The 19,781-nt window shown below is 45.3% G+C and overlaps 1 protein-coding gene across 1 annotated transcript; it reads right to left on the reverse strand.

The window, feature by feature from the left end:
• Nucleotides 1-8,008: 8,008 nt before the first annotated feature.
• CCDC42 (coiled-coil domain containing 42) lies at nt 8,009-19,489 on the reverse strand. Its single transcript, XM_006922429.1, has 7 exons — nt 19,407-19,489; nt 18,956-19,061; nt 18,544-18,648; nt 16,758-16,955; nt 11,883-12,104; nt 11,409-11,567; nt 8,009-8,086 (listed from the first exon to the last, which is right to left on the reverse strand). Exons 1-7 carry the CDS (start codon nt 19,487-19,489, stop codon nt 8,009-8,011), a joined length of 951 nt encoding a protein of 316 aa, XP_006922491.1.
• Nucleotides 19,490-19,781: the final 292 nt, after the last annotated feature.

The following is a 19,781-nucleotide window of genomic DNA, read 5'->3' on the forward strand; positions in this document are numbered from 1 at the left end:
GGAAAGAGAGAAGGCTGGGTAAAAACTTAGCATGACAACAATCCTTAACCTCTCCCTTGATCGCATTTGTTGTGCCTCAGGATGTGCATATATTAATTGATTTAATCCTGAAAGCAACCCAAATGAGCTGCTATTATCCCCATTTTAAGGTGAGGAAACAGAGGCACAGAGAGATTAAAAATGTGCCCAGGGTCACAGAGTTCAGAGTCTGATTCCAAGAGTTTATACTGAAAACCACAATGCTAGATTGCCTCTTAAAAATTACACAATTCATCTTTAGTGTTTTAAGGTATTTAAATACAAGTAGGAAGTAGTACTTCAATAACATAAATAGTCCAGAGTAGGATTTGAGGAACCAGAAAGCCAAGGTATCCTAGAATGCTAAGCAGGCAGGAACCTAGGAAAACCAAGACCAAAAGTTTTCAAACTGGATTCTAAAGAGTCCCAGGCATCCTGAGCTGTCCCAGGATCTGTTTGTCAAGAGTGAGGAAGTTCTGTGGACCCTCACCATCCTAATTCAGTGGCATCACTCCACTTGAATCTGTTTCATATACCACCTCTCCACCTAAGTCCAGGTTTGCGTAGACCACTGCAACAGCTCCAGAATGTCAGCAAAATTTATGAAAGACTTTGAAATAGGCAAAAATATTAGCTTCCTTTTAGTGGTGGTGTCTCTAGAGGACCCTCTAGAGTTATCTTATTCTGTAGGGTTTTGTACCTTTCTTTCCTTTTTCTTTTTTCTTTACCATTTTGCAACTCTGTAGAGACAGAAGTTAACTTATGTAGGCGATGTAAATGATTTCTGTTTATAGAAATGCAAATGAATTTTGTACAGGGAAGATGCAATTAAACTTCTGCTCTGTGGCAGAGATCATTTTTGCATCTATTAGCAAATTAACCTCAACATTCCTGATAGTCTGTGTGTGCCTGTTCTTTGGCTTCTCCTTTGAACTGGGTTTTACAGCATACTGGTTCCCTCAATTGATGAGTTCGATAAAATCTTTAAGATGAGTCCATTCTGCATTTATATGGCAGTCATAATTTCAGTTTTAAAAAATTATTCTTTACCAAGATGGCTCCCCACATCCACTCTGACCTTCTTCTTTTTTGTGCCCCATCCAATCCATTCACACAGAAGCCAGAGCTATCTTTTCCAAGGGCAAATCTGACCATGCTTCTCCCGAGCTTGGTCAGAAACTGACATGCTGTGTAGACTACCGACAGCAGTGCCAGTTTGGCTTCTGCTAAGACAACTGTGTGCTGTCATCATCCTGAGTCTGGCACCTTGCCTTGCAGCAAACAGTGGGTTAGCCCCCAAGGAAAGCTGTCCATGTAGGGGCTAGAAGCCCTGTGCCTACCTGATTAGGCCTAGATTTCACCAGCAGCACTCAGAGTCTTGCCTTTCTAGCACAGGACAGAAAAGGTTTGTGAGTTTTGCTTTGTTTTATTTTTCAGATGGAAAGATCTACTCCTTTTCTCCTTCCCCAAACATCATTCCACAGATCCTAGACTCTGTGCCAAATTGGGTTTCTAAGCCTGTCACTATAAAACAAAAAATAAAAGAACTTGTACTCAGTTCAACCTTTGGTCTCTTATTCTTCCTTTAAAAAAAGTAAATAAAATAAAATCCTCTAGTGTTCTTCAGTCCCCTTAGAATAAAACACAAGATCCTTGGAAAGTCCTAACCAGAAGACCCCACCTGATCTAACTCTGCCTATTTCTATCCAGTGACACTAGCCTTTTGATCTATCCCTTCCAGATCCAGGGTCTCCCCATTTTGTGTTAGGACAGCCTTATTCTCCCTCTTCCTTTCCTTCCTCATTCTCCTCATTATCTCTGGTTAAAAAAATAATATACCTATTCATCCTAAAGTCTCTTTCTAAATGTTACATAGCTTTCTCAGAAAGACTAGCTTTGTTCCCCACCTCTACCCCCTTATATGATTTCAGCATCCAGTACTTCTTGACAGCCTTGCAGTGATAATTACTTAGTTATTTAACTCTTTATAACTATTGATTTAATGTCTCTCTTTCCCAAGAGATCATAAGCTCCAAGAGGCAATATCAATTCTTTGCTAATCTGTCCCCTTTGCTTCCATCAACACTTGGCGCTGAAGCCCAGGTGTGAGGGTGGAGGATGGGGAGGATGGGTAGAAGTGGAAGGTGATGCATGTGGGGGCTGTGAAGTGAATTATGGGTAGGACTGGGATGATGCCTGGTGTCTAATTCATGGTCCAGACTCTTTCTCTTGAGTCTGGGCTGCTCGTAATTGGGTATTGTATCAATCTATCTTGAACTATCCTAGCTCATTGCTTTATTAAACCCTGGTTTTTCTTCTGACTATTCCTTGCCAGCTGGCCTTCCTTCTTTTTCTAATTTGCCATTAATCTCTGAAATAAAAGTGCTCCCAGAGTATCTCAAAATACAGGAGTTCCAAACAGTTTAGCAGTTCCTCAAAAGGTTAAGTAGAGTTATCGTATGAACTAGCAATTCCGCTCCTAGGTATATATATCCATGAGAAATGAAAATCTATGTTCACAGAAAAACTTGCACAAGAATGTTCATAGCAGCATTATTCATAATAGCCAAATAATAGAAACAATCCAAATGTCCATCAACTGGATACGTAAAGTGTGATATATCCATAAAATGGAATATTATTCAGCCATAAAAAGGAATGCTATGCTGACACATGCTATAACATGGATGGACCTTGAAAACATTATGCTAAGTAAAATAAGACAATGCAAAAGACAATATATTATATGATTCCATTTTTTCAAAATGTCCACAATAGGCAAATTCAGAGAAAAAGAAAGTAGATTATTGGTTGCTTAGGACTGAGGGTTTGGCAGGAAATAGGAATGACTGCTAATGGATATGAATTTTTTGCGGGAAGGTGATGAAAATTTTCTCGTTAATTGTGCTCATGGTTGCACAACTCTGTCAATATACTAAAAACTAACCAATTGTATACTTTAAATGTGTGAATTGTATGGCATATGAATTATATCTCAATAGAGCTATCACTTTTTTTCTTTTTTTTAAAGCAGTAGTTCCTAAACTTTTTGGGTAAAAATTCTTGGGAGAATCTACTGAAAGATATGGACTTTCTTCTGCCCCCACCCCCATTCACCTCACTCATGAAAAATCATAATGCATGGGTATAAACATTTCATAAAACATCAGGAGATTCCCAGACTGACTCAGGCCCATTCTTTAACTCCCTGGAGGACTATGAGCTCCAGGAAAACCCTGTCTTGATGAAAATATCACTAGTAAATATTAGGCCAGGTGCACATCTGAAGGATTTCTTTCCAGTCACACCGCATCCTGGCCTTTGACTAACCTCATCACATCCCTCTTCCTCTCCCCCTTTCTCTTCCTTCTCAAGCTGTTTTTATGTCCTTTCTTGATCGGTGTGGTAGGAAGTTTTAAAACAACCCATGTGACCTTTGCCCACTGGTGTTACTCCCAGGTTATATGGCAAAAGGGAGATTATCTGGATGGCCTACCCTAATGTCATGAGCCCACTAAAAGCAAAAAGTTTTCTCTGGCTGGTTTTGGAAGAGAAAGTCCGAGGGATTCAAAGCATGACAGTGGCTCCATTGCTGGCTTCGAAGATGGAAGCCATAGCACATGACAAGAAATGCAGGTGGCCTCTAGTAGGGGCAGAGAGCAGACTCCATCTGGCAGCCAGCAAAGAAATGGGGACTTTAGACACACAGCTGCAAGGAACTGGATTCTGCCAACAACCTGAACGAGCTGGGCAGTGGATTCTTTCCCAGACTCTCCAGATCAGAGCCGGGCTTACTAATACCTTGGTTTCAGCCTTGAACAGAGAACTCAGTTGAGTCCACACAGACTTCTAACCTACTACTTTGAGATAAGTGTGTGTTGTTTTAAGACAAGTTTGTAGTTGTTTGTTATGCAGACTGGAAAATTAATACAATCTATTTCATATCACTATGCAGCTGACTTTTGCTCTGTTGGATGTTTCTAGATCTAGCTTGTTTCCTCATAAAGTTCCTAAAATGATTATTTGCTCCTTAGAGGGTGGTATTACCACACTCTGGATGCTTCCAAGCCTGGCTGTTATCATTCCTGACTCTGTGGTCTCCAATGGGAGCCTTCTCAATTTCAAAATGTTAAAAGTTTCATAGAGTTAAAGCTTAGGGGAACATCAGGCCATTGCAGGCGAGGAAAGCTGAGGTAGGCCTATACTGAACTGGTGTTACAGTTCTCAGCAGGTTCTTATCTCCCAGGGGAAGACAAGCTCCTGGGGCAGGGGCCTCTGCTTGCCCTCAGCTCCCTGCTATGCACACACAACAATTCTGGTAGATATTTCTGGATTAAAAGTCCCAGAGCAAAGGAGCTTGCTCAGGTGCCTAAGTGAGCAACCCTAAAATGGCTTGAAATGAAAAGAGGAAGTTTCCAGAGTCCCTCCAGCTGGCTGAAAACCTTGTATATAAGATGTGGGACTCTGGCCCTGAGTCTGGGAAAGGGACCGTGAGGGTAAAATTGTGTGAGGAAGGGCTCTGATCCCAAAGGCCAGTAGCTAATCCCACAGAAGCATAGACCCTTTAGCTACTCCAGAGAGAGAAAGGTCACTCCTACAAGCTTTCAATTCTTTGTTCCAATTCCTTTCTCACCAGCAGCTTTTGAACATCAACTGCTGTTTGGGGGCTGTGTGTGTGGCGTGGAGTATGTGACAGACAAGGGGATGTCCGCCTGCTTGGCTGCCTGCAGGCTGAGCTCTTTCACACCTTGAGGCCCCCCTCTTTCCTTTTCCTCCCTCTCTCCCTCCCCTTTCTGTCAGAAAGAGCTAATGGGTTTGAGGGGAATGAGGTGTTCTAGCATTGAAAGTGAGTTCCTAAAGGTCTTGCCTCTCTTTACCCAGAAAACACTTGGAGCAGTACTTCCTGTCTTTGCTGATGAGAACCACTCATTTCTGGAACCAATTAGTTATTTCTGCTTTAATGAGTTGGTGTCTTTTCTTGCTGGGAAAACTCTAGTCGGCCTTTAACTCTGTCTTCTTTCTCTTGGAACATGATCTCATGCATCTAGGAGCCCCAATCTCTCTTGATTGGGCAGTCTTTGGCTTCTTTCTGTGAGTTCCGGGCCCAGGGTGGACATGCTGAGGGACTGGGGAGAAGGAGTGACTACTGCCTGGCCCCATTCCTGATGGGAAGCCCTCTGGCTCCGGCTTATGTGAATCCCTGAACTGTCTGGATTTGCTCTGCCCTGTTTGTGGGTTTGGGAATGAGTTTATAGATTTGTGGCTTCACTTGTAATCAAGAAATCAGCCTAGATCCACAGAATTTCTTCTTCTCCAAGCCTGGGCCCTTCTGAAATCTGAAAAATGCAGTAGTATCAGAGTGAGCTATACATATGTTTGTAAACATGTGTGGATTAAGATAAGCTTGTGTGTGATCACAGGAATTCTAAGTGCGACTCTTCACAACTCCCCATTTCCATCAAGCAGGAAACCTGATGCTCAATCAGAGGAGCCAGGAGGGAGAGAGAAGGGTAAGGGAGAGAGAGGGTTTTCGGCTCAGACCTGAGAAGCGGGGCTGGCTGAGAGTGCCCTCAACTTTCAAGAAGTGTGTTCAGTCCTTGTAGGTTGGACTTCTCAAAGAGTACCTCACAGAAACAGTAGAAAACAGTGGGGGATGTGTATATTGGGGGCTTGCAGGACCTGTTTGTCCTGAAACGCCTTTTGCTCCTAGGACACAGCTCGAGAGGCTTAAAAGTGAGAGGAAGCTTTGTAGAGGCATATCCTTCACCCATAGGCCTGTTTCTGGAAGGCCCCGACGTCTCCTTCCAGTGAGAGACTCTATTCGCTCCCCTCTGAGCACTACCCCCAGAACTGCCCCCTCCTGGCTTTGCCAGATGCCCTCTTCCCTTCAACCCCTTCCACAGAAACGTTTCTTTGGTCAGGGCCAGGCAGCTCAATCCCCTACTCTTTTCCTCACCTGTGAAACAGAGATAATGGTAGTGTAGAGGCTTGGGGACGTGGTAGCTTGGCTAGACTGAACTATATTTCTCAGAACTTCTTTTCCTGGGTATTTCCACAGAATGCAGTTACATCATAGAGATTTGGAGAGTGGCAGTGAAGTGGCAGCTACTCTGTCTCTCTCACACGCCCGTGCTGCTCTGCTGGCTCACCTCATCACCTCACCCCTGCGAGGCAGCAGCTCGGCCACCGTCCTCCGCTCTCCCTGGATCCTCCTTCAGGTGCTCTGAGTCCTGGGCCATGTGTGTGTGTTCAGCTCCATGATGAAGCACCCTGGCTTCTGCAGGACACACACGCCGCTAGGCTCAGAAGTGACAAGAACTGCCATCAGTTTCTGTCCGTCCCCACGGGCCCTGCTTGTGCATATGGGTTCTGACTTACTCTTGATCTCCCCACTTTACATCTGTATTTCTTTCCCAACTACCTCCCACTGTGGGCTTCAAGGTCCAGCATCAGATGTGAAGATGATAGCTTTGCAGAGACTGCTTAATCAGAGCCTACAGCTGCCTAAGGTCAAATCCCTGTAGCGAAGCCCATTGTACACATCTTTATATATCTTCTGTGGTTCTACTTTTCTGACTAATACAGGTTATTACTGGCATGTATTACCTCACATGTTAGGAGATGAAAGGAGCCTAAGTTCTTGAAAGTGTTTGGTTCACTGTAAAGCAGTGTTTCTCAAACTTAAGCATGCATCAGAATCACCTGGAAGGCTTGTTAAGACACATAGGCTGGGTCCCGCCAGAGTTTCTGATTTTCAGGTCTGTAGTGGGGCCTGAGAATTTGCATTTCTAATAAGTTCCCAGGTGACGATGCTGCTTGTCTGGGAGCCATGCTGAGAACCATTGCTGTAAAGTGGTATATGCAAAGATGAGGGGTACCTCTATCCACAGCAGGATCTCAGCGGGGAAGCTTGCAGCAGCACTGTCTCCTGGAGGTAATGGGGACCCCAGAATCCCTCTGAGATCATAGGGCCAGGGAGCAAACGAGGAGCCTTGTTTTGGCCTGTTCCTCAGTCTGCTTTGGAGGGGAAAGCAGCAGTTCTGTCTTCTGAGAGGCAGCCCAGCTAAAGGAGCCCAAGCCCAGGGCAGGCAGACCCAGCATGAATCCTGACGCCTTGTAGCCAGTGTCCTTGGGCAAGTGGCCTGCTAGGTAAGACAGGGAAAATGGTGCCGCACAGAGTTTTCACTGGGATGATCAACATGAAGCGTATGCTTAATAAGTGCTGCTTCCTTCGTTTAGTCTCTGACATGACTTTTGCCATCGATGATTTAGAAATGTGCAACTGAGGTTTTGACCCTAAGTGTCAGACTTTACATTTACCTCTTTGCAGTTTAGTTTTGCTGGCTTTGAGCCATCTTCCCAGCCTGCTGTCATTTGGCAGCCTGCCTGCTATTCCTACGTCAGTGTTGCTGATACCATACTGTAGTTTTAGGGTTCACAGAGCGTGGGAGAGCAGGGCTTGCTCCCAAAGTCAGGGAAGAGTTGGAACTCTGACTTGGGAAGCTTCCTTCATAGTTTCTAGTGAGCCTCTGTACCCCAATTAGAAACACCAACTTAACTTTTTTTTTTGAAATGGTCAAGGAAAAAAGAGTCCCGTGTACTCATCCCATTGGTCTGCTGACCATGTGAATAATGTGTGCAAGTCCAAAGCCTAGGAGACACCAGACCTGAGATTTAGTTTCTAGACCCTAGGCAGCCTAAGTGATCAGCCTCAAGAAAGAATGCTTTTGGGGCTTCTCTTCTTGATGGACCCTCTTCCCTATGAATAAACAACCAAAAAGAGAGAGAACTTAGGAACAAAATTCTTATAGAATTTAATGTTTTCCGGGATGGGACGGATTGAGGCCTGAGGGGGAATGGCAGAGTGTCTGCCAGCAGAAAGGCACAGGGGTCCCAGAAGGCTGGACGGGGCTGGCTGGACTGTGAGCTCACCAGGAACTTATTCTCTTACAGTCCCTGCTTCAGAACATTCTGGAACCATAGCTACTCCTTAAAACCGGATCTGCTGTTGGTCCTTTTTCTTCACCTCTGCCCAGATGTCCGACAGGTCCTGGATAAACTGTTGAATCTAACAAGGCAAGGGGACCAGAGTTAACCCCACCCAGCAACAGGCCACTCCATCCAAAAAAAAAGCATGTCCAGGCATGTAAGGAGTCACCATTTTCCTGTGACTGATTTCTTGTGGCCACTTTCCCTTATTTAACAATTATTTTAGTTGAAATGGAGGATCAGGCTTAGAAGACTAAAAGCAATAAATAGGAACGGAGTTGGGAACTTGTAGAGACAGACACAGTGACAGCAGAAAGTACAGGGTGATCATCTAACTAAAGGGAGAAGAGAGAGAGGACCCTGAGCAGACTGGGGATGAGAAGTGTGTAGCAGGCAGGGTCCAGCCAGCAATGAGGCAGACGGTTCTCCACAATTTAATAACCTTTCTGGTGGTTATTTACCTAAAACCCAGAACTGATGCTCATTATGATAATCTTGAGTCATCTAGAGAAGTTTATATTCTATTCACTAGCTTCTCTTTTAAAGAACATGCAATCAGAAGACCTGGGGATCCAATGCACCTCTAGGAAAATCCCTTCTTCTTTCTAGGACTCAGTTTCTTTATCTTTATAAAGAGAAGATGGAGAAAAGGTTGGCCTAGATGGCCTCCAAGATCTCAGTTCTAAAATTTCTCCTTTGCAAAAATGTTCTTGGAGATGGGACTACACAGAGTCTGAAACTCTCAATAACTGTCAGTCACTAATACTGTTACTATTACTGATATAATTTCTATTTTGCAAATGAGAAAATAAAGAGTCAGTGAATTACCAAGAAGCCAATAAGTATTTGTTGAATTAACGAAAAAAAAGTCAATGAATTAAGGTAACTTTCTCAAGGTTATCGAGAAGACGAGTCTCGCATTTTTCAAACTATGTTCATATAATAAATAATCACATATCCCCAAAAGCGTTCTGTGATCAAGTAAGTTTCAGAAACGTTATCTGCCTAGAGAGTCTCAGGGAAGAACCACAGCAAAGACTCTGCAAAGTCCCGTATTTAAAAATCATCTAACTTTGTTTAACTTTAGAGTTTTCTAAATTTATTATTCCATAGAGTCCTTTTAGTCCCCCTATAGGAAACATACTAACATCTTGAGATTCTAGGATTTCCCAAGAACAGTTTGGAAAATGCTGCTCCAGACAGTTTGAGCTTTATTCAAGGATAATTCTGGGCCCTCCAAGACACAGTATATTGAATTCAAATTGTCTTGGCCTTTTGTAGAATCACTTTTCCTAAGTCGTACTGTGGTACCATGCTTCTAGTTCTAGATAAATGGCTGCCTTCTGAAGATTGTGATTGGATCTGTCATAGGGATATTGTTGGGAACATTATTCATTGAGTGTCTCTAAAGCCTCCTTGAGAAATTTCAGTTAGAGTTAAGTCCTAGAAAAGATTCTCTCTCTCTGAGGAAACCTTATGTTTTCTTATTTTGGTACCAGAACTGTGTTGCTTTTCTTTCTGGTTACCAGGAAGCTCAGAGCCAACTGCTGTCCCTTTTGAACTACTGTCCTTCATAATACAAGAATCTTTGGTCTTTATTTCTCTCTCTTGCCTTGACCTCAGATTTTAACATATTTTTCCTGGTCTTTATTTTTAAATTTTTCAGGCTACTCGATCATTTGTATTTCTGTCAGCAGGCTCATATCCTATGGGAATGAAGTAGGATATTTTAAAATAACATTTGGGCAATATGGAGTATTCCTGTAGAGGCAAATCAAGATTGGGAAGGAGTCAGAAAGCTCAAATTTTGCAGTGGACGGGTTGGAAGCTGTAATCTAAGCAGGGAATGTTCAGGAAGGGGCAAAGATGGAGATCACCAAATCCTGCCCTACCTTTTTTTTTTTTTTTTTTACAACAGCTAAAGGAAAGGGACCTGAGGTCCTCCAGGAATCCCTGAGACCCTACTGCTGGGCGGAGGGGCTGCAAGGCCAAAACTCTTTTTACAATAATAGTAAGATGTTATTTATCTTTTTCACTCTTATTGTCTCACAACTGTACAGTGGCTTTTACCAGAGTGGGATGTTTCCATGACTTAGGCTATCACAACAGCATGAATGCAGAAGCAGATATGATAATCTACCTGCCCTCTATGAAGCCAGGCATTAAAGAGATTTTCAAAAGTGTTGAATAATAACTTTTCCCACAAAATATTTTTTGAAAATGTGTTTTTCATTAAAAATGCTATTTATATTAACATGCTTCTTATCGTCATTTAAAAATGAATGAAATATTTAACTTTTTTCTGTTCGAGTTTCCAATATGGTAAATATCAATAGATAGAACCCATATAAACATAAGCTCTTTGAGGGTCTTCAATAAATTTTAAGGGCATAAAGGTATCCATATACCAAAGAGTTTGAGAATTGCTGCTTCAGAACAAACTTTCTTACAAATTCCCTTTACAACCATTGGACTCTCAGTAATTCTGCTCTAACATGCCTTAAGAAGCAGGCTGATTTTTTGGTTTGGGAAACGCTTCTTCCTGACCAGTAGGTGAAGTTCTTTACATTTTATCAAGTTTTGCCTTTTTTGGTTAAATAGGGGAAGTGCCTGTCAGTCCATTGCTTTTTTTGGCTTGTGTTTCATTTTCATCCATCAAATACTTATTGAGTGTCTACTATGTGCCAGACATCGTTCCTGATACTGTGGATACAGCAGGGAACAAAACAAAAATCACAGTCCTCAGGAGCTTACTTTCTATTCACTGAAGAGCTAAGGCTAATGCCCTGCTGGTGGGGAGTTTCCCAAATTGTAGGATGTGTTTACCTTTGGTCAGAAGTGAGATGATTTTAGGTGGCATATGGACATGGCATCAAATAGCTTTGGATCATACAGTGAAAAAGTTATTTCCTTTTCAATTTCCTTTCAGTTACTTCAAAGAGAAAATCTCAGATGGGTACGAACATGACTCTAATTCCACCAATTTTCTCTCTTCCCAAAGAATGGGCCTCAGGCACAAGCCTTCGGCAACTCACTAGAATTTAATAAGACTATTGTATAGAACCAATGAGTTCATAGTGGGTACCTGCTACTGCTCAAGTTGATTGGAATGACAGGGTCTTAGCTCTAATGCAGTGGTTCTCAAAGTGTGGAATCCAGAACAGCACCACCAATCACCTGGGAACTTGTTGAAAATGGAAATTCATGGGTTCTCATCTCAGACCTATTGAGTCGGAGACTCTGGGGGTGGGGCCCATCAATACTCCCTAGCCCGCAGGTGATTCTGATCCTGTTAACATTTGAGAACTATGGCTTTGTCCTGTTCATTCCTTGATTCAACCAATCAAGAACCATCTTGGCTCAGTAGGCACAGCCCACCTGGCACCTGTGCTTCTTCTTACCATGTCCAGCTGTTTGTGTGTGTCCTCCAGGGACACGTAGGTTGTCTCCTTCAGCTGCTTGCTCACGATCTGGAAGAGGTTCAGCGTTGCCATTTTAATGGTGCCAAGTAAGAGGGTCTTCTTGGCAGCGGTGTTCTGGATGTGTGCCCAGCGAGATTCCTAGGGAAGGGATAAGGGCGGGGCTTGAACGCAGCGGGAGAGAGAGGGAGGGAGAGAGGGGAGAGAGGGAAGAAGTAGGGGGAGAGGGAGGAAGGAGGAGGGTGCAGAGAGAGAGAGAGAGACAGAGAGACAGAGAGAGAGGGGATAAGGGCGGGCCTTGAACGCAGCAGGAGAGGGAGAGAGGGGAGAGAGGGAGGAAGTGGGGGGAGAGGGAGGAAGGAGAAGGGGGCAGAGAGAGAGAGACAGAGAGACAGACATGCCTTCCCTTACTTTCGCCCAGTACCTAGAAGCCCCCTGCCTATCCTGGCCGCTCACCCAGATGATGACATCGCTGCGGGCGCGGTCAAAGCGCATCTGCAGGCGTGCCAGCTCGTTGTTGTGCTGCAGGATCTCGTCGTCCTTCTCTTCCATGTAGCGCGCCAGCCGCGCTTTGGCGCGCTCGATCTTCTCCTGGCCCTCCTGGGCTGACTGCATAAGGTCACAGTGCATGCTCACCAGCGTCTTGTAGCGCGCTATCACTTCGTGGATCTCTTCAAACTGCATTGGAGGGCTCAGGTCACTGCCCTGCCAGCCCAGAGGGCCAGCACAGCTGCCCTTGCTGCCCGCCAACTCTTGGTCTAGATGCTTTGGCCTGGGCCAAGGGTAACCGGGCAGAGCCTGTGAGGATGTTGCAGTCCTGCTGCTTGCTCCTCTAAGGTTGACATGGGTCATGGGCCATGTGTTGGGAGCACATGCCACTGGACCTGGGATTCTCAGTCTTGACTGCATGTTGGAATCACCCCAGGAGCTTTTAAAAGGACATTTGGCAGGCTCCACCCCTAGAGATTTGGATTAATAAACAGGTCTGAGGTGGTCCCTGGCATCTGAATTTTGCAAAAGGTGATTCTAGGCTTGAGAATTGCTGGTGGGGGTGGGAAGGGAGGAGGTGCATTCTGAGATGTCTCCCAAGGCAATAATGATTCTATTCAACAAGAATGTACCAAGAACCAAGTACAAGCCAGGAACTATGCTAAAGACTAGGGACAGAGCAGGAGATAAGAAAGCCATACCCTGCTCTTATGAAGCCTACAACTTGGGGTGGTGCGGAGGGAGGGAGAACTGACAGACAAGTAAATAGGCAGTTACAACATAGAGCGATAAGCCCTATCTATGACTGGGGGATGGGACTGGATGGAGATTGTGGGTGTAATATTTTCAACATGGCATTCTCTGATATTTGTTCAACATTTGCTAAGGTCTCCCTCCAGCAGTAGCTGGGGAGGATACCAGTGGGGCAGGAAGCCTGCCAGGCTCAGTTGCCCCCTCCAGCATGGTCCTGAGCTATGCCACACTGGTCCTAACTCTCAGGCCACCCCAGCAGAAGAGAAGCCCTCACTCTTTGGAAGACGGTATGAACACCAGTTCCAGGGTGCCAACTCACCTCCCCAGGGGTTTATCGAAGTGTGCCTTCCAGCCACCAGGGGATACTCCCTGAGCACTTTGTTCATTTCATGACATTTCTAGTGATAGATTGGTGTTCTGGGAACTGCCCTGCTAACCTTTCCCCAGATATGTCTCTGTGGGGAAGGGCCGCCCAAGTCGGCATTAGAGGAGGTAGGAATAGCCAGAAAAGATTTCCTGGGGGAAAGGATGGCTGGAATGTGACCAAAGATATGAACAGAAGGTAGCCAGGCAAAGGCAGGTGGGGGAAGGTGAGGAAGTACAGGTAGAGGAGACAGCCTGGGTAAAGATGATGCGGTGTGTGTGGCATGTTCAGGATGCTTGAGAGAGTTCAGTATGAATAGCCTGAGTTCAAGATGGGGAGGGAGAGATCAACCTGGAGAAGTGAAAAAACAGTGCCCAGTAAACCCTGAGAAGGAGTGTGAACTTCATCCATTGAAGGATTTTAAGAAGCAGAGAGATAACTTCATGTCTGTATTTCTGAAAGTTCACTCAGCACATGATGCAACGACAGCACACAAGTTAAAATGAATGGACTACATCAGAGCTACCAGGAGCACCTCTTCAAAACTTAATGCTGATGGCAAAAGGACTCACTTTGAAGGGACTTCCACTGTCCAAAGATGCGACACTTTGACCATCAGTGAGAATAAGTGCAAAGGATTGAAACATATCAAATATATTAAAAATCCATGAATTCAAAATGACAACATCATTACAGGTCACTTTTAGAGGATGCTGGAGAGCCAACTTATTATTCTGAAAACTGTAATAAAGAATCGAGCATTTAACTGGCTTCTTTAAGACCCACATGGGGATCATATAATTAATGAGGGGAAGGTTCTCCTTATGAAGTCCTTTTCTTTATGGTCGTATTCTAGCTATATATGAGGAAGTGATAGAACATTTCTAGCACCCTAGAAGGGTCTTCTGCCCCCATTAGTCAGTATCTGTCCCCCACTCCTAAGAAAACCAGAATTGTGACTTCTATTACCAAAGATTCATCTTACCTGTTTTTAAACATATCAGTGGAATCATATAGTATGTTCTTTTTTATGTCTGGCTTTTGATCAGCATAATAATGTCTGTGACTTGAGAAACATATCAACCAAGTGCAGTGTGGGGACCTTGTTTGAACCCTGATTGGAACAAACTCACTGTCTAAAAAGCATTTGTGCAATAACTGGGGGAATTTTAACATCAACTGGATATTTGATATTAAGAAATTATTATCAAAATTTTACTAGGTGTGACAATGGTATTGTGACTATGTTAAAAAGAGCCCTTCTCTTTTCAAGGAAAATACTTACGGATAAAAAAATATCGTTTGCTTCAAAATGGCAGGGGTGGGAGGTATGGGGGATATGACTATGAGTTGATAATAACTGAAATTAGCTGATGAGTAATGGGCATTTAATAGACTATTTGTTCTACTTTTGTATATGCTGGAAATTTTTCATAATAAAAAGTTTTTTAAAATATTGATAAAAAGTCACAAAGGACATATGCAATACTATTTATAGTTTATGGATATGTAATATGTTGACAAAGCAATAAAAACAAGCATGTGAATGAGAAATCAGAAAATCAGGGATCTGGTTATTTTTGAGGAGAGAGGAAGAACCGGGTCGGAAGGGGCATACACAAGGGGTTTCAATTACCTGTAGTGTTTTATTAAAGAAAAAAAGAATTGGGGGCAAATAAGGGAAAATATTAAGATTTGACAAAGCTGTGGTGAGTACTGGGTGCTGTTATATATTTCTCTATACTTTCCAGTATGTTTAAAATATTTTGTAAGAAAAAGAAAGGAAAGAGAGAGAAAGAGGGACCACGCTGGCTGTAGAATGCTGGACAGGCTGGTGGCCAGGAATAACGCAAAGTTGAACTCCAGATGGGGTACATTGGTGGTCTGGATGAGGAAGGGGCAGGGGCTGGATTCCAGAAATACTTAGGAGGCAGAATAGACCAGATTTGCTGATTGATGGCTGCGGGGAATGAGGGAAGAGGAGGAGTCAAGGATGAGGCTCAAATTCTGATGAGGCTGTGGTTGGGGGCTGTGGGTGGGGGCTATGCCATTCACCAGCACCAGACACACCAGCAGGAGGCTGGCTTGGGATGGCAGGAAGCAGAGGAGATCAGTTGTGGACTCAATAAATTGGATGTAGGGGCCTGAAGCTCAGGAGAGAGATATGGGCCAGCGAGATACTGGCCAGTCTCCTCAGTTCTAAGACATACATTTTATCAGCTCTGAATCTGAGTCATATCTTATCATTTAACTTCTGCTTTAATATAGTGGTCTTCTCTCATCCCCACCCCCACCAAACAACAACAACAACAACAACAACAACAACAACAACAACAAACCCAATTGTTAAATGAACAATTTATGGTACAATAAGTAGTACCTTAGAATGGAGGAAATAACACAGATTAGGGACTCACATATACATAAATTAAGTAAATCATTCTATATGGAAATTGCTGAGGCTTTAAAAAGCTCTGCATCCTTTGTCTCTCCACGCCCTCCACAGGACATCGATCCCTACCAGAGAGGGCATACTCAGGGGTTAGGGACGCTGATCTCCAGTGCAGTGGCAAATCCAAGTATAATTTTTGTTTTGTTTTGTTAGTCAATGAACTCAGATCTTTTAAGTTTTGTTAAGACACAAAGCCCATGGGAACTTCCAGGGTCACAATAATTTATTACTGGATAAAGTCCTCATATAACTTTTGACTCTCCCAAAACTTAAATACTAATAGTCTGTTGACTGGAAGTCTTACTCATAACATAAATAGTCGATTAACTTATACTTTGAATGCTATATGTATTATATGCTATATTCTTACTATAAAGTAAGATAGAGAAATATTAAGAAAATTATAAGGAAGAAAAAGCGCATTTATATTATTGTACTATATTTATCGATACTGTAAGTTTATGTCATGTTTTAGGCTACTCACTCATCTGTGAGCTTTCTCAAAGTGTCTATTGTAAAAAATCTGTGTATAAGTGGACCTACACAGTTCATCCTGTGTTGTTCAAGGGTCAACTGTACTGCAGGATGCATGGGTGGGAAGAGGGTGGAGAAGTTCCCGTAGCTCTGACAACTGGATGACTTTAGGAAGAGTAGTTGTCAATGGCAATGTGAAGCCCACAGAGGAGTGGTTAGAAGCAAAGGCTCTGCCACTGACTGGCTGTGAGACCCTGAGCAGGTTACCTAACCTCTCTGAGCCTCCATTTCCTCCTCCGCAACAAGGCGGCATGATGGATGGCTTTCTTCTGGGGACTAGTGAGTGGACAGAATGAAGTTTATGCACCTCGCTCAGGGCCCAGCACATACTAAGCTCTCAAGCTCTGCATTAGATTGAGTGCTTTCCAGTTTCTCTCCCTTCCTCTTCCCATTTATTCTCAAGTAAACACAAACACCAGGGAGGGGGAGAAGCAGGGATAGAAGTAGGCCACATCCTGATGCAGGCAAAGCTTACTGTTGGTGCTGCAAAAAGAAACCTCATTCTCCCAACACACACATCACCCATAGACAGACATTTACACAGCTCACTCACACAGACACCAAGATATACCACCTGGCCCCCAACACTTACCGGGGCCCTTTTCTAGCTGCCCTTTAGTGCTGGAGGCATGTCCTCAGAGTGAGGTGACCACCCCTGCAGAGGGGCCCCAAGCCCCCATAACCCCATGCCCTAGGGAAGGGGAAGTGGGGCTGAGGAAGAAACTCCCAACCCACTCACCTCGGAGTTCTCCACCACCTTCTCCAGGTACTTGTTGAAGATGGAGTAGTCCTGCAGCTTGCTGCTCAGTCGCTGGTGCTCCAGCCGCAGGGCTGCCATCTCCTGCTTGGCCTTCGCCAGCTCACGCATGCGCTGCCTCTTGAGGTCTCGCTCCTTGTTGGCTTTCTTCAGCGCTCGGATCCGTTTCTGGTCATTCTCCTGGGGCCAGGGAGGTGGCATCTGTCAGGCATTTGTCCCGCCCTCCTTGGGGCCCAGGCTGATGGTGCCCCCATAAGGCTTCTTTTTGTTGAGCTTGAGCTCCACTGAGGATGGAGAGGGATCACTGGGCCACCCATATGAGCAAGGAGGCTTGAATTTTCTCCTGATTTGGTATTTGGTGGCTCAGTTTCTCCAACTGTGAAAAATGAGAGGCAGTAGCCCCTCTCTTCCTTCCAAAAGCTGGGGCAATAGTGCTCAAGTTATCGAGAGATGAGATAGGAGATGGGCCTGGTCCAGAGGGCCTGATAGGGCAAGGCCATTTCATAGAGCATGTAGCTAGTAGCTCAGACTGGCATCAGGATCAGGCAGGAGGAGATGGTGCAGGCAATTTGATACCCAGGAAAAGACACGAGGCTCAGCTACTACAACTGAGCTGACCACACTTCTATTCCTCTTGCAAAGCTCTCTCTGAAAGATTAGGGGGAAACCCATCCCCACAATGCATTTTTGTGGCTTCTTTCCCTCTTCAGGGGCTCCTGTGAATCTACTGGATTGGCATGTGTGGTGGTAGTATTTGGTGAACACTTGGAGGCATGTGAAGAAGGCACATGGCAGATTTGCACGGTGCCCCATAAGCCCAAGAGAGGACTGAGGGGCCCTAAACCGGTGATTTTCAAGTCCAACTGTGCATCGCTATCCCCTGGGAAGATTTAAAATACAGTTGCTAGACCTTGACCTCAGGCCTACTGAAAGCAAAGAGAGAGGAGAGTCCCAGGAGTCTATTTGTAACAAGCTTTCCGGGATTCTGACACTGCCGGTCCTCTGGTAACCAATTGGAGAACCCCTCACCCTCAAACCTCCTACTGCCCCAACCACTCTGCTAGCATTTCTCTGGCCAGTAAGAAAGACTGGATCTCTGGAAAAGATGCTTGGTCCATCAGTTTCCTTGCTCACCTGGTTTAGGCACAGAGCAAGACAAGATGCTTAAGAGCAGGACTCTCCTGTAGCAAAGGCCAGCGATTACTCCCTGGAGCTGGGCCAGGCCCTTCCTCCTTGTGGAAACCTGGATTTTAAAATGGCTAAATCTCTCCTCAAAGGACCAGTTGAGAGGAGTTGCCTCAGAATGGACTCTGGTCCTTCAACCACCCCTCCCTGGACCCTCAGTTCCAGGAGGGTGGGGAGGCGTGAGTAGGGAGAACTAAAATCCTGACTCATCTTTGTCTCCCAGTGCCTAGCCCTGACCATAGCACATTCATTCATTCATCCATCCATTCATTCATTCATCATCATCATCCCTTCATTCATTCATTGGATAAATTGTATGTACCAGGTATGGGTAAGGAAATGGTAAATGGCAATCTAGAAGGGGCAGAGACTAACAGGTAAACAAGAAATTATAAACAGCAATAAGTGAGGATGTAAAAGGAGAAGCCCCAGGCATTGCTGAGCATGGAAGAGACATCTAACTCAGGATGAGGAGTCAGCCAAAGCAACGAGGAGGAGGAGATGGAAGAGGAGGAGGAAGGGGAAGGGGACCGCAGAGTGTGGGGGCCCCTGGCCTGCTGCAGCAGGCCAAAATCCCTCATACCTGGATGAATTGCTCAAACTTCTGAATATGGGCCTTCAGCTGGGCCTCCTTAATGCCCAGTTCCTCCCAGCGCAGGTTGAGGGTTTCCATTCTGCGCTGAAATGTCTGGAGGTGGGGAAGCAGAGAGGTCAGGAGGGCCCTGACTTGGATACCAAGGAAGGCCCCAGCATCCCCTGCCCCAGTGCCTCTATCCCCAGGCCTCCCACTTTCCACCCCATCCCTGGTTCAGAGCAGAGCATCCCAGGACACTGGTACCCGCAAGGCTTGAATTGTTTCTGTCTCCACAGAGGGAACACAGAATCACCACCCAGGACCCCTGGTTCTAGCCACCGCCACCCACAAAATGAAGGGCTGTCCTCAGGCTCCCTCTGAGCCCCGTGGCCCCTCCTGTACCCACCCCCTATTCCCACACCTCCTTCTTCTGCAACATAGCATGGTGCATGATCTTGGCCTCCTTTTTCTTCTCCAGTAGCCGTATGGATGGGGACTCCGACTGCTCCTCAATGTTGGGAAATTTCCTGCCCAAGACATAGGCAAAGGGGTCTCGTGGGTTCTGAGTACCTGAGTAGGCTGGTACTGGGAGTGACCCATGAAGATACCCATGGGAAGGGAAGGGGGTCCCGTCCCTCACTGGAGTGAAAGTAATGGTGTGTTGAGAGGGAGAAAGGGCTGTGTTAGTATCTGAGAAGCAAGCTGAAGCAGGGTAATAAGGAGTGGGGATCCAGGTTAATGCAGGTGGATTGGTGCCAGGGTGATGGGGCAGGGTGATATGAGACACTGGGAGTAGAAGGGGAAGGAGGGGAAAGGATGGGTGTGGGGGATCCTAGGCAGAGAGGGGGTCGCCCAGACCCTCAGACACTCACTGCAGCAGTTGCAGCAGACGCTCCCCATACTGCAGCCGGAAGTACTCGGCCAGATCTTCCTCCTCCATGATGCCCAGGCTCATGGTGGCAATGACCTAATGGCCCAGGCAACTGAATCTTCACAGTGAAACAGTTGGTAGTGGAGCCACAAATGGATCAGGGTTAGTGGTTGGGCTCTCCCTTCTCCCTTCCTCCTGCTTTTCAGGGTCCACAGGGAGCGGAGGGGTCTGAGAGACTCCAAGGAAGATAGCTGGGGGCTGCTGATCAGCCGGTCAGGATGACGTGTTGGGGGACGTGAAAGGAGCTCTGGTTACCTAGCAACAGGTCATCGGGTTCTGTGGACCACACATGGAACCCAGGCTTTGCTCCTTGACC

This window comes from Pteropus alecto, unplaced genomic scaffold, assembly GCF_000325575.1.
Source record: "Pteropus alecto unplaced genomic scaffold, ASM32557v1 scaffold398, whole genome shotgun sequence".
NCBI lineage: Eukaryota > Metazoa > Chordata > Mammalia > Chiroptera > Pteropodidae > Pteropus > Pteropus alecto.

Coding starts and splice junctions, on each gene's coding strand:
- CCDC42 (XM_006922429.1), bottom strand. CDS start 19,489: ATGAGCCTGGGCATCATGGAGGAGGAAGATCTGGCCGAGTACTTCCGG. Junction 19,062..19,406: donor CGTCTGCTGCAACTGCTGCA/GTGAGTGTCTGA, acceptor TGTCTTGGGCAG/GAAATTTCCCAACATTGAGG. Junction 18,649..18,955: donor CTATGTTGCAGAAGAAGGAG/GTGTGGGAATAG, acceptor CCCCACCTCCAG/ACATTTCAGCGCAGAATGGA.